Raw genomic sequence first — 14,267 nt, forward strand, 5'->3', positions numbered from 1 at the left:
GTGTGTGGTCAGGGCTATCTGCTGTGGGTGTGTGCACGCACTCGTGGGTCGGGTGTCTTCCATACATGTGTGTGGTCAGGGCTATCTGCTGTGGATCTGTGTACGAACTCGTGGGTCGGGTGTCTTCCATACTTGTGTGTGGTCAGGGCTATCTGCTGTGGATCTGTGTACGCACTCGTGGGTCGGGTGTCTTCCATACATGTGTGGGTCAGGGCTATCTGCTGTGGGTGTGTGCACGCACTTGTGGGTCGGGTGTCTTCCATACGTGTGTGTGGTCAGGGGTATCTGCTGTGGATCTGTGTACGCACTCGTGGGTCGGGTGTCTTCCATACATGTGTGGGTCAGGGCTATCTGCTGTGGGTGTGTGCACGCACTTGTGGGTCGGGTGTCTTCCATACGTGTGTGTGGTCAGGGGTATCTGCTGTGGATCTATGTACGCACTCGTGGGTCGGGTGTCTTCCATACATGTGTGGGTCAGGGCTATCTGCTGTGGATGTGTGCACGCACTTGTGGGTCGGGTGTCTTCCATACGTGTGTGTGGTCAGGGGTATCTGCTGTGGGTGTGTGCACGCACTCGTGAGTCAGGTGTCTTCCATACGTGTGTGTGGTCAGGGGTATCTGCTGTGGGTGTGTGTACGCACTCGTGGGTCGGGTGTCTTCCATACGTGTGTGTGGTCAGGGGTATCTGCTGGGGGTGTGTGCACGCACTCATGGGTCGGGTGTTCTTCCATACGTGTGTGTGGTCAGGGGTATCTGCTGTGTGTGTGTGCACGCACTCATGGGTCGGGTGTTCTTCCATACGCGTGTGTGGTCAGGGGTATCTGCTGTGGGTGTGTGCACGTACTCGTTGGTCGGGTGCCTTCCGTATGTGTGCGGGGAACCAGTGCATGGACTGGGGTAAGTTCCATGTAAGACAGTAGCGTCTTACACGAGCTGTTACATCACAGGATTGATGCCATGGTGCCTGGAGCTCTGGATGTGACTTGAGGATATGAGTGGGTTTATTGCGCAGTTGCAAGAGTCTGACAATGGCGGTGACTCTTTTTGCTTTCAGTGTTTTTCCCCGGGAGCTGAAGGAAGTGTTTGCATCTTGGAGACAGGAGTGTAACAGTCGGGGGCGTCCAGACATCAGCGAGAGACTGATCAGCGCGTCTCTGTTCCTGCGCTTCCTCTGTCCGGCCATCATGTCTCCATCATTATTTAACCTTCTTCAGGAATATCCGGACGACCGCACCGCTCGCACTTTAACCTTGATTGCCAAAGTCACACAGAACCTCGCCAACTTCGCAAAGTAAGGGGAAGGGGAGGCTGACAACCAGCGGGGAAATTTGTGCTCTTCACTGTGTATTACATGTCTGCATATCAGTGTAAAGCAGCACTCCACCAAGGGGAAGATAACATAGTAGGCACAGTGGACAGGTACCAGCGTTACACTGAATGTGGCCACTAGGGGCACACTGATATAGTGGAAGACAGACCACTGCAGAGGCCAGAGATAAATGTGAGGAGCCAAGACCACTTGGGAAGAGCGGAAGGCTGCCATTCTCACTGGTCCTCCCATGTGGGGTCCACAGCAGGTCTCAGAATGTGAGGTACTGACAATAGTGCCCACCAGCCCTGTAACATGGGGAGGAGGTGGAGATATATATATATATATATATACATTATTGGGAGGAGGTGGATATACATATATACACATACAATATACACACACATATACATATATACACAATGGGGTGAAATAAGTATTGAACACGTCACCAGTTTTCTAAGTAAACATATTTCTAAAGGTGCTATTGACATGAAATTCTCACCAGATGTCGGTAACAACCCATCCAATCCACACAGGCAAAAGATTCAAACAAACCATAGATGTCCATAAATTAGGTTATGTGTAATAATGAGAAAAAACACAGGGAAAAAAAGTATTGAACACCCTAACTGAAACTTATTTTATACTTTGTACAAAAGCCTTTGTTGGTTATAACAGCTTCAAGACGCCTCCTGTATAGAGAAACTAGTCGCATGCATTGCTCAGGTGTGATTTTGGCCCATTCGTCCTCACATTCATCAAATCCTGACTGTTCCGTGGCTTCTTCTATGAACTTTGAGCTTTTGTTCCTTCCATAGATTTTCTATTGGATTCAGGTCTGGTGATTGGCTCGGCCATTCTAGCAGCTTTATATTCTTTCTCTGAAACCAATTGAGAGTTTGCTTGGCTGTGTGTTTGGGATCATTGTCTTGCTGATATGTCCACCTTCATTTCATCTTCATCATCCTGGTAGATGGCAGCAGATTTTTATCAAGAATGTCTTAGTACATTTGTCCATTCATCCTTCCTTCAATTACATGAAGTTTGTCTGTGTTATATGCTGAAAAAACAGGAAATTAGAAACAAAGAGGTGGTCTCCACAAAGTAACATCAAGATCAACCCAATGCATATATTGAAAGTATCAGTGAAGAAAAGAATATGCAATATACAGGGACCTCTAAAGAAATAACTAATTTTATTGATACAAAAAATACAAGCAAGAAAACAGAATAAGAACATTTAAAAAGCCTAATGGCCTGAAAGAACTTACCACACAAAATCCTAATAAACCTTTGGTCATCCTGATCCACAAATGGCACAGACATGTGTACACCTATATAACTATCCCCATATGCGCTCTACAGTGGAATACATGTGCATCATAATGCACTACTGTATGCTGGGGAATAAGGGAGAAGTGTATAAATAGTTAATGCAAATAGTTAATGCGCTGGCACCACAGTCTCAAACATTACTGTTAGTAACATACTACGCCATCATGGATTAAAATCCTGCAGGACACGCTGGCCCCCCTGCTCACTCCAGCACATGTCCAGGCCTGTATGAAGTTCGCCATTGACCATCTGGATGATCCAGAGGAGGCAATAGAACTTTTTGGTATGAACTCCACTCGCCGTGTTTGGAGAAAGAAGGAGGAGTACGAACACCATCCCAACCATAAAGCATGGTGGGGGAAACATCATACTTTGGGGGTGCTTGTCTGCAAAGGGGACAGGACGACTGCACCTTATTGAAGGGAGGATGGATGGGGTCATGTATCGGGAGATTTTGGCCAACAACCTCCTTCCCTCAGTAAAAGCATTGAAGATGGGTCGTGGCTGGATCTTCCAGCTTGATAATGACCCGAAACACACAGCGAGAGCAAATAAGGAGTGGCTCCACAAGAAGCATCTCCAGGTCCTGTAGTGGCCTAGCCCGTCTCCAGACCTGAACCCAATAGAAAATCTTTGGAGGGAGCTGAAACTCAATGTTGACCAGTGACAGCCCCTAAACCTGAAAGATCTGGAGAAGATCTGTATGGAGGAGTGGTCCAAAATCCCTGCTACAGTGTGTGCAAACTTGGTCAAGAACCACAGGAAACGTCTGACCTCTGTATTTGCAAACAAAGGTTTCTGTACCAAATATTAAGTTCTGTTTTTCTATTGTATCAAATACTTATTTCATGCAATAAAATGCAAATTAAATATGCAAAAATCATACAATGTGATTTTCAGGATTTTTTTTTTAGATTCTGTCTCACACAGTTGAAGTGCACCTATAATAAAAATTACAGACCTCCCCATTCTTTGTAGGTAGGAAAACTTGCAAAATCGGCAGTGTATCAAATACTTATTTTCTCCACTGTACATGTGATAAAAAGGATAACAAAAGAAAATGACTAAACCTGATGTCACGGAAATGGCTCAGAGCTTAGAGGAGGGAGGTACTCCTTAGGAAACCGGACAGAACCTACAGCAAGCTGTAACTTCCAGGACTTACAAATGACAAAACCCAAATGTTGCTTTTTATTAGATCAAGGTTACGCCCCCATACCTCCCCTTGGTGAGCTCATGTGGGGGCTGGTTGTGGGATGTGCTGGGTCTGTTAGAATTTTGAGATCCCCAACTTACAGGATATCTTCGCCCCTTCAGGTCCCAGGCTGTAGATATTGTCGTCATGTTTATAATCGCAATTTGGCCTGTTGATAGAGATGAAACATGGCATAGATGGCACCATCCATCGGACCAATATTAAGTCGGAGGGGTTCCGCCGGCCTCACAGTGATGTGAGTGGATGCATTCTGTTCATCCCTTCACTACAAAGCTGAAAATGTATCTCCCATAAATATCAATGCAAACCCCAATATTCATCACTGGCTCCAAAACATTTCAGAACTGTGCTTTGATCAGAGGAAGCTCTATCCCTGGTGTCGGTCTCTCAGATCAGATCCTTCTGTAATTACCTGGTCAGTGCAGGATTACCCTACTTCAATGGAGTTTGAAGTGTCAGCTCCCTCCCACTTTCCCAGTTATAATTAGTCTTTTTTTCTTCCCCAGCTATAATTAATCCCATATGTTCAATGTGAGGGTGATATGTCCCCTCTCTGGATATGTCTTATGGATTTTAATTTTTCTCTATGACAGCACCTTTAGAAATATACTTACTTAAAAATTAGTAATGTGTTCAATAGTTATTTCACCCGCTGCAAATGTATATATGTATATACACACATGACATGAGGGTCCTGTGTCCTGCAGGTTCGGCAGTAAGGAGGAGTACATGTCCTTCATGAACCAGTTCCTGGAGCACGAATGGACCAACATGCAGCGGTTCCTCCTGGAAATCTCTAACCCAGAAACCATCTCCAACACGTCTGGATTCGAGGGCTACATCGACCTGGGCCGGGAGCTGTCCATGCTGCACTCCCTGCTGTGGGAGGTGGTCTCCATGGATCAGGTAGATGCTATAACACTGGGTCTCACCCCCCCACACCCATCTGCTCCCACAGAGTCCTGGTGATTGGGGAAGAGGACGTTACACACTTGCATGTGTACACACAGTGATTGAATCCATCGTGTCTGTCTTTCTCCTTAGGCCACTGTAGCTAAGCTGGGCCCCCTGCCTCGTATCCTGCGGGATGTGAACACTGCGCTCAGCAATCCTTCCAGTGTGCAGGGATCCGTCACAAGTGATCACTCAGCCACCACGCCGAACACTAGCAACAACATCTCCACCGGCCTCCAGAAGATGGTAATCGAGAACGACTTATCTGGGTAAGAGCTGCAGAGCCCCCTGTGCAGACCCCAGAGTGCACCCCCCAGTAATCAGCTGCTGCAAGCCTATACATGAGGCAGAGAGCGTCTCCCACTGCTGATCAGATGTAATTATAGTGGTTGGGGGGGCGGCGAAGGTAAATGCAGGCTGCATCGCTCTTAACAAGATAATTAGGAGACACAAAGAAGCAGGCGGTGGGGGTCTCTAATTACCACGTTTGGCTTTATTCTGCTCAGCACGTGGTACGATCTGCTGGAGGCCGCCTGCCTCCCCACAAATGTGGAGAGGTTATCGCAGCTCCAATTAGCTGGAGGGAGAGGAGAAAACCTGAGTCTGCAAGTTTCTGATGACATCACGTCCCCAACGTCTGACAGCCACCCTCTTTCCAATCACCATCTGCATGACTACATCCTTCACAGCTGGCGCAGTGATAGTGATGTGTAAAGATGGTGTCCCAGTGACATCAGAGGGGATGTGATCTCATTGGCAGTGACATCACTGCACAACTTCAGAAACCACCCCATAGTGCGGCAACAGCTGCCCGGTGATGCAGAGCCATGAGTAGCCCAGTCACTGGGCTCATCAATAGTACTGGAGCAGATCATCAGAGCCGATGGTGGTAGTAGTACACATGATAGGTGTAGAGATTCTCTGTAGGAAGGTGAGAACTTGAGCGTGAACCTAATCTGGTGTCACCGGGTTATTACGGTACAAGGGAGAGGTGAGAACTGGAGCGCGGCCCCACTGATACCTTGTCTCCCCCTAGCCTGATGATGTCTACGAGGTATTACGGTACTGGGGAGGGGTGAGGACTGAAGCTCGGCCCCACTGATACCTTGTCTCCCCCTAGCCTGATGATGTCTCCGAGGTATTACGGTACTGGGGAGGGGTGAGGACTGGAGCTCGGCCCCACTTACACTTTGTCTCCCCCTAGCCTGATGATGTCACCGAGGTATTACGGTACAGGGGAGGGGTGAGGACTGGAGCGTGGCCCCACTGACACTTCGTCTCCCCCTAGCCTGATGATGTCACCGAGGTATTACGGTACGGGGGAGGGGTGAGGACTGGAGCGTGGCCACACTGACACCTCATCTCCCCCTAGCCTGATGATGTCACCGAGGTATTACGGTACGGGGGAGGGGTGAGGACTGGAGCGTGGCCACACTGACACCTCGTCTCCCCCTAGCCTGATGATGTCATCGAGGTATTACAGTACTGGGGAGGGGTGAGGACTGGAGCTCGTCCCCACTGACACCTCGTCTCCCCCTAGCCTGATGATGTCACCGAGGTATTACGGTACTGGGGAGGGGTGAGGATTGGCGCGCGGCCCCACTGACACCTCGTCTCCCTCTTTTATTATCTCCCCCTAGTCTGATAGATTTCACCAGGTTGCCATCTCCAACTCCTGAAAACAAGGACTTATTTTTTGTCACAAGGTCTGCCGGGGTTCAGCCTTCGCCGGCACGAAGCTCCAGTTACTCGGAGGCCAACGAGCCAGACGTGCAGATAACTAATGGCAGCAAGAGCTTGTCCATGGTTGATCTACAGGACAATCGGGTTTTGGACATTGGCACCACTACCCCAATCATCCAGGACTCATTAAATGAAACCCAGACACCCTTCAGTCAGTTACAAGCAATATGGACGGCGCGAACACCGCAGGGTAATATAATGACTATGACCACCGCCAGGAGGACGGGGCAGACGCCGACCACCCCCAATGCAGATGCCACGCTGGGGCGACCCCAACTCCTTGCTCCTCTTTCATTCCAGAACCCCGTGTACCAGATGGCAGCAGGTTTGCCGGTGTCACCGCGGGGGTTGGGAGACTCAGGCTCCGAATGTCACAGCTCACTGAGCTCTCACAGTAACAGTGAGGAAATGGCCGCCACTAAACATGGATTCATTACCATGGCCAACAGCGAGGAATTCAGCAGGCGCGCTGGGGACATGTCCAGGAGGCAGCTCTCCCTGACCGAAAAAACTGGTCAGCCCACCATGCCCCGACAGAACAGCTCTGGTCCCCAAAGGAGAATAGATCAACCGCCGCCTCCTCCTCCACCGCCAATGACCAGGGGCAGGACGCCCCCAACGCTGCTCAACACTGCCCCCTACCCTAGACCATCGAGCGGCAGCATGATGTCCTCCTCCCCAGACTGGCCTGGTAGCGGAGCCCGCATGAGGCAACAATCGTCATCCTCCAAGGGAGACAGCCCCGAGATGAAGCGCACGGTGCACAAACAGGTGGGTGGTCTATGTTATTACCTGAGGAACATGTGACCTGTGCTAATGAGGGGGGGCAGGGAGTCTGGTCATATGACCTGTGCTAATGAGAATGGGAGGGTAGGTAGCCTGGTCACGTGACCTGTGAACATCAGGGGGTCGGAGAGTCTGGTCGAGTCATGTGAGATGTGCTGGGCGGATGAGGGGGGCAATGAGTGTGTTTGAGTCACGTGAGCTGTCCAAATGAGGGGGCAGGGATTCTGGATGGGTCACGTGAGTTGTGCTAACTAGGCAACGTGAGGGTTCAGGTAATGATGATCATTTTATATCTATAACGCCAACATATTCTGCAGCACTTAACAAATCAGAGGGGACACGTCAGAAATTACAGAGTAACAATTAACCATATATCGAGAGGGGTGGGCTCTGCTCACAAGCTACAATCTATGAGGTACTGTAATAGTGGGAGACACAAAAGATAACAAAGTGATCGGCGTGTACTGTCCAGCCATGATTATAAGTAGGGAGAGTCATATGGACGCTGCATGAGCCATCACCAGCCAGAATCTTTACAGGTATAGAGTGCTACTGAGCGCATGGAGGGTGAGGAAACGGATGATAGCAGGGACAGATTCTGAGGAACATTTAGGAGAAGAGAACAAGAAGGAGTTAGATTAGCGAGATGATAGGCCGGTCTGAAAAAATGTGGTTTTAGAGTATGCTTGAAGCTGAATGCTGGGAATTATCCGGATTGTCTAGCTTAGTACATTCCAGAGAACTGGTGCAGCACAAGAGCACTCCTGAAGATGAGAATGGGGGGGGGGCGGAATATAGAGGATGTCAGTCTATAGTGGAACAGAGAGGTCATGTAGGGTAGTAGATTGAGATGAAGAGATGTAGGACGGTGCAGCACTGTGGAGGGGACAGTAGGGTGGTAGACTGAGATAAGGAGATGTAGGGTGCTGCAGCACTGTGGAGAGGACAGTAGGGTGGTAGACTGAGATAAGGAGATGTGGGGCAGTGCAGCACTGTGGAGAGGACAGTAGGGTGGTAAAGATGAGATGTACAGTGGTGCAGCACTGTGAAGAGGACAGTAGGGTGGTGCAGCACAGTGGACAGGACAAGTAGGGTGGTAGAGATGAGATGTAGGGTGGTGCAGCATTGTGGAGAGGACAGTAGGGTGGTAGAGATGAGATGTACACTGGTGCAGCACAGTGGACAGGACAAGTAGGGTGGTAGAGATGAGATGTAGGGTGGTGCGGCACTGTGAAGAGGACAGTAGGGCGGTAGATTGAGATGAAGAGGAGATGTAGGGTGGTTCAGCACTGGAGAGGACAGTAGAGTGGTAGAGGTGAGATGTAGAGTGCTGCAACACTGGAGAGGAAAATAGGGTGATAGGTAGAGATGAGGAGGAGACGGGAGATGTAGGGCTGTGCAGCACTGTGGAGAGAACAGTAGAGTGATAGGTGGAGATGAAAAGTGGTGCAGCAATGTGGAGAGGATAGTAGGGTGGTAGAGATGAGATGTAGGGTGGTGCGGCACTGTGGAGAAGACAGTAGGGTGGTAGAAATGAGATGTAGAGCGGTGCAGCACTGGAGAGGACAGTAGGGTGGTAGAAATGAGATGTAGAGCGGTGCAGCACTGGAGAGGACAGTAGGGTGATAGGCAGAGATGAAGTGCTGTGCAGCACTGTGGAGAGGACAGTAGGGTGGTAGAAATGAGATGTAGAGCGGTGCAGCACTGGAGAGGACAGTAGGGTGATAGGCAGAGATGAAGTGCTGTGCAGCACTGTGGAGAGGACAGTAGAGTGGTAGAAATGAGATGTAGAGCGGTGCAGCACTGGAGAGGACAGTAGGGTGATAGGCAGAGATGAAGTGCTGTGCAGCACTGTGGAGAGGACAGTAGAGTGGTAGAAATGAGATGTAGAGCGGTGCAGCACTGGAGAGGACAGTAGGGTGATAGGCAGAGATGAAGTGCTGTGCAGCACTGTGGAGAGGACAGTAGAGTGGTAGAGATGAGATGTAGGGTACTCCAGAACTGTGGAGAGGAAAATAGGGAGGTAGGTAGGGCTGAGGAAGAGATGAAGGGAGGTGCAGCACTGTGGTGTGCTTCGTGGGTGAGAGTGATAAGTTTGTATTGTATTCTGTAATGGATGGGCAACCAAAGCAATGACTGGCACAGGGTGGAGACATCAGTGTAGCGTTGGACAGAAATATGGTCCTTGCTGCTGCATTCAGGATGGAGAGTTTAGTAAGAGGGAGACCTAATAGTAGAGAGTTTAGTCCAGATGGGAATGTGCGATAGTAAAGCCGCGTTCACATGTTCAGTATTTCATCAGTATTTTACCTCAGTATTTGTAAGCCAAAACCAGGCGTGGGTGGAAAATGCATAATTGGTGACTTGTTTCTATTATACTTTTCCTCTGATTGTTCCTCACCTGGTTTTTACTTACTTATACTGACCAAAAACTAAACATGTGAATGTGGCCTAAGAGTTTTTACAGAGTCAAAGGTAAGAAAAGGTCAGATTCTGGAGATGTTTTTGAAGTGCAGATGACCTGAGCAAGCGAGTGATTGGTTGTGGGGAGTGAAGGAAAGATCAAAAGGTCAAATATAACCTGAAGACAGCGAGCAGTCTGCTGGGGAGTTATGGTGGAACCACACATGGAGATGGCAATATTGGATTTAGGAAGGTTAGTAAAGGGAGGAAACACAGGGAGTTCAGTTTTGGAGAGATTCTGTGTTAGATAGAGGGAGGACATGACGTTAAGACAGCAGACAGACTGTATCTGGTATCTGTAGTAATGCAGAGATGATGTCAGGAGAAGATGTGTATATTTGGGTGTCTTCAGCATAGAGATGGTAACAATAGGGGCAGTATACAGGCGAAGAGGAGGAGACCTAGGACTGAACCCTGAGGATGACCAACAGTAAGGGCCGAGGGGCAGAAGAGCCGGCAGATGGTACAGTGAAGGAGATGTCAGAGAGGCAGGAGGAGAACCAGGAGAGCAGTGTCCCCAAGGCTGATGGAGTGGAGGAGGAGCTAGTAATCCGCAGTGTCAAATGCTGCAAAGAGTTCTAGAGGTCACGTGACCTGTGCTAACGAGGGGGAGGTCTGTTCACATGGCCTGTGCTAATGAGTGAGTGTGTCATGTGACCTGTATTAAGGGGAAGGGACACACATTACCTGTGCTGGGAGGAGGTCTGGTCATATGACCTGTGCTGACAGGCAGGGCTCTAATTATGTGACCTGCACTAACGCGATGGTGGGTAGGGGTAGTCAAGGGACCAGTACTAATGAAGGGGTTATGTGATCTGTAAGGGTATGTGCCCACGTAGCGTATTTCAAGCGTATATGCTGTGGAATTTCCGCAGCGTAAACGCTTGTGAAACGCTATGTAATCCGCCCCCCATGGTCCCCAAGGGGATTCTGCAAGTTTAATGCCCATGATGCGGATTTTTCCGCAGTGTTTATGATGTGGGGAAAAATCCGCAGCATGTCCATTAATTTTGCATTTCCGCAAGCGGAATTGCCTTTGCAATGCAAGAAAAAACGCAAGGCAATTCCGCATGTGGAAATCGCGCGATAAACGCATGTAGAATTCCGCATGCGTTTATCCAGGAGAGGACATGCAGAAATGAAGCAGAAATTTTCTGCTTCATTTCCGCAGCGTGGGCACATAGCCTAATAGAGGTTTTTGGGACGCTTTTGTCTCCTGTCTGCTCTCAGTAACCCCCTTTCTTTACACTGCAGCAGATGAGCTGTGAACAGTAGATAGAAACTGGTCTTTTTTTACAATCAGGTATAGTTGTAGGATGTTGGATGGATCCCTCCCAACCATTTGTGAGAGCAAGTGCTGCTCCTGCAGGTGGAGTGAGCTGTGGTGCCTACGCTGTCACTGCCTGTCCTGAACCGATGGTTGGCAGTGGAGAGTGTTATTGAGCAGATAAAGGATCTAAGGGGTAATGTTTCTCCTTGTGGAGAGTGACAAGCCATGCCTGGCATCTCAGAGTGAGGAGACTTGTATGCCTTGCATGCTCCTTTGGGAAAGGAAATATGCAAATTGCCTCTTCAGAGAGGAAGAGTTTGGCTTTTATCCTAAGTCATGTGGCAAGGCTTGTTAAAGGGTCGATATTGAGGTTTAGGATTGCTACTTCCAATAGGTGGCGCTAGAGTTCTAGTCCTTTCCTCTCTGAAGAGGCAATTTGCAGATGAGCAGGGGATTTCATTCTAAGGTCGTTGATGCAGAAAGTGTTGACCTTCCGAGAGCAATCAGTTCATGTAGGGATGATGGGGGTTGTGGTTTTATCACATGTCCACACAGACAGAAGGTTTGCCAGGAGTACAGGATATATAGGCATACAACCCTCATCATCGAGCACATTGTCAGGTACACTTGGGACTGTAGTCACCCCTCAGCACTACTGTCTGCGGTACACTACAACCCCCAGCATCACAGAGCCAGCCCAGTGTGAGACTTTGGTTGTATCCCAGATCTCTGCTTCCTGTCATTGATTGAGGCCTCTGTTTTCCATTCAGAGGCAGTAACCTTGTACATAGCTTTCATGGTTGACAGCTCGGGGTTTGTTACAATGTGTCGGTCCAAGCGATTCAGCTCAGACCCTTGTGTAGACTGGATACAAGTATACAGGCTTACTGCCTTTGCTTGCTGTCAGTGAAAGAGCCTTCTTGGTTTGCTTCAGGATCTTGTAATGTAAAGGTTATTGGTGCGCGGTAGAACGTCTACATCTCTGTACCGTGATACGAGGAGGCTCCCGGGACTAGGGGAACAAGGCTGCCTACCTCCAGGAGCATCTCCAGCCCTGAGCCCAGGTTGTGTCTGGTACTACAGCTCCATTCACTTCAGTGGGAAGGAGATGCCATACCAGCTGTGGTCAGAGGTGGCGCTGTTCCTTGAGGTCATAGCCCGGTGGTGCTTGCCATCATTGGAGCAAGGTGACTCCCACCACCAGACGGCAACAGGTCCTGTGGGTTGTCACCTGCCCACGTGGTGGGGCGCTGTGCGGTCAGATGTGTCCTTCCCGTGAAGCCCCTGTACCCGCTGCTGCATGCTCACCTGTACGTCTGTGTGTAGACGCCGCTTCACGCTCCAGGCGCCATTGTGTTCAGTCCACGTCCATTGTCCTCGCTTCTCACCTTCACCTGAGCAACGTCCTAGACCATCGTCTGCACAGATCACCCCAGCCCCCAGCACGTCAGCCATTTATTGAGATATGATCCCAAACCACTGGCACCTCCCACTCTGGGGTGGTCCGGTCAGGCTGGAGGTGTGCACTCGGCGAGGCTTTGATCTGTGTCGCCGATCCTTCTCTCCTGGGTGCTGGTGGCGCAGCGTCTGAGGCCGCAGGACACCGCTGACATCATGGCCCATTTTTCTTTTGCTGCCGTTCTCATGATTCTCATTGTTTTCTTTGGTTACGGCTGTATGTTCTGTTTTAGGCCCCCTCACCCGTGAACCCCAATGCCCTGGACCGCACTGCTGCTTGGCTGCTGAATATGAATATGCAGCTTTTAGAAGATGAAGGCCCTGAGCACAGGGATAAGAGCAGGAGTAAGGAGGACATGAGCCAAGCAGAAAAGGTAACAGCCGAGAGCAGCGGCGCCTCTCTAGTCCTGGCCGGCCCCTCATCCTGCACTCAACACCTGTCTGCCTTTCTTACGCTTCATACCATATCTGTGTTCTGTGATGGCGGCATTCACTGCACGTGTCGCAAGTGGTAATTGTGGGCGATTCTGAGATACGGGGAAGAATTGTGAGTGCAGCTCTGGAGGCTGGCACAGTCTGGACTGTTGTGAGGGGCATGCTCTGTGGTGAGGAGGTGGAGTAGTACTGAGTGCAGCATCCTGCCCCCAGTGATGTTAGAGTGACCGTATCCTTCCTTCAAAACTGGGGGCCAGTGAGCAGAGCTTTCATGGCAGGGACCTTGCGTCCACTCCTGGTGGTTGAGCCCCTAATTCTAGAGAGACGTGTGTGTCATACCCTGATGGATGTATTCAGGACGACTGCCTCTCGTGAGACCTCCGCTGTCCGGGACACACGGATTTTCCTCAGTATCAGATCCACGTGTGCATCAGGCCGTCGCTCAGCTCCATGCAAAGTGTCATCCCCAGCACTGCGGCTCAGATCACAGTCACTTCCATAGGAGCTCAGCTGCAGTACTGGACTTGGCCATGGACAGGAGGGGCGCTTCTTTCTGATACCATAGAACTCTAGTCAGGTCCACATCTTGAGGTGACAAGAGCTGTGTTTATACAATATATAAGGAGAAAGATGAAAACCGGACAAAATCTGTAGATGTGAGTCAGATAACCCCATTTACCAATCTCATGTGCTAGCACCAGCGCCCCCTCCTGTACATGGTCGTGTCTGGTACTGCAGGTCTGCCTTGGGTGTGGGGGGAGGCTATTACTGCACATGATGCTTTTCTCTCTAGTTTCATACTGTCCCTTGTGGTCATTACTGTTTCTGCACAACTCTGACCCAGTGATGTCCGAGGAGCAGTGAAGGCCCACAAGATCTCCCTTACCTCCTCACTGTATCAGTCTGGTGAAAGTGGAAACCATCAACAAGCAGGTTAAACTGCCACTGGCAGGACAGAGGGCGTTAAGCTGGACGGACACATACATGTATCGCAGATAGATGGGTGAATATGAGGCTCTTAAGTTCGGGTCCAGAGAGCTGCAGCCGGTCTGTCCGCAGACTGTGACTCGAGGAGGTGTGAATCCGGCCTCCACACCGGATCATGAGAAGGTTCAGAACTTTATCAGATCTCATTCACTGACAGCAAGCAGAGACACCCGTGTTTACATCCAGAGCCGGTAATCCTGAGCACACGTAGTCCTGCTCTCAGCTGAGGGTCTGTTGCTGTTGTATCCAGTCTGAAGGGGCTGCAGAGCCACACATGAGAGCTCACACAACATGGTCCAGACTGGATA

The 14,267-nt window shown here is 49.8% G+C and overlaps 2 protein-coding genes across 10 annotated transcripts in view; one reads left to right on the forward strand and one right to left on the reverse strand.

Moving 5' to 3' along the window:
* Positions 1-14,267, forward strand: part of DAB2IP (DAB2 interacting protein) — a 221,494-nt gene that overhangs the window by 194,232 nt on the left and 12,995 nt on the right. For 7 of the 9 annotated variants that reach the window (XR_012247454.1, XR_012247453.1, XM_073640836.1 and 4 more), the window contains 5 exons: positions 1,055-1,291; positions 4,571-4,769; positions 4,908-5,086; positions 6,458-7,331; positions 12,771-12,911. Coding sequence is in view for 7 of the 9 variants with exons in the window: in XM_073640836.1 (XP_073496937.1) it covers positions 1,055-1,291; positions 4,571-4,769; positions 4,908-5,086; positions 6,458-7,331; positions 12,771-12,911 (1,630 nt within the window). In the remaining 2 variants the exon portion in view is untranslated. The remainder of the gene's footprint in view (positions 1-1,054; positions 1,292-4,570; positions 4,770-4,907; positions 5,087-6,457; positions 7,332-12,770; positions 12,912-14,267) is intronic. The other 2 variants (XM_073640832.1, XM_073640835.1) reach the window with 2 other exon arrangements.
* Positions 2,018-14,267, reverse strand: part of TTLL11 (tubulin tyrosine ligase like 11) — a 121,004-nt gene continuing 108,754 nt past the window's right edge. Inside the window, exon 8 of the mRNA XM_073640839.1 lies at positions 2,018-2,372. Within this exon, the coding sequence (XP_073496940.1) occupies positions 2,366-2,372 (7 nt within the window). The 3' untranslated portion in view covers positions 2,018-2,365. The remainder of the gene's footprint in view (positions 2,373-14,267) is intronic.

The sequence above is a fragment of the Phyllobates terribilis genome, unplaced genomic scaffold (assembly GCF_046119375.1).
Source record: "Phyllobates terribilis strain yellow unplaced genomic scaffold, ASM4611937v1 Scaffold_7__3_contigs__length_470593459, whole genome shotgun sequence".
Classification (NCBI taxonomy): domain Eukaryota; kingdom Metazoa; phylum Chordata; class Amphibia; order Anura; family Dendrobatidae; genus Phyllobates; species Phyllobates terribilis.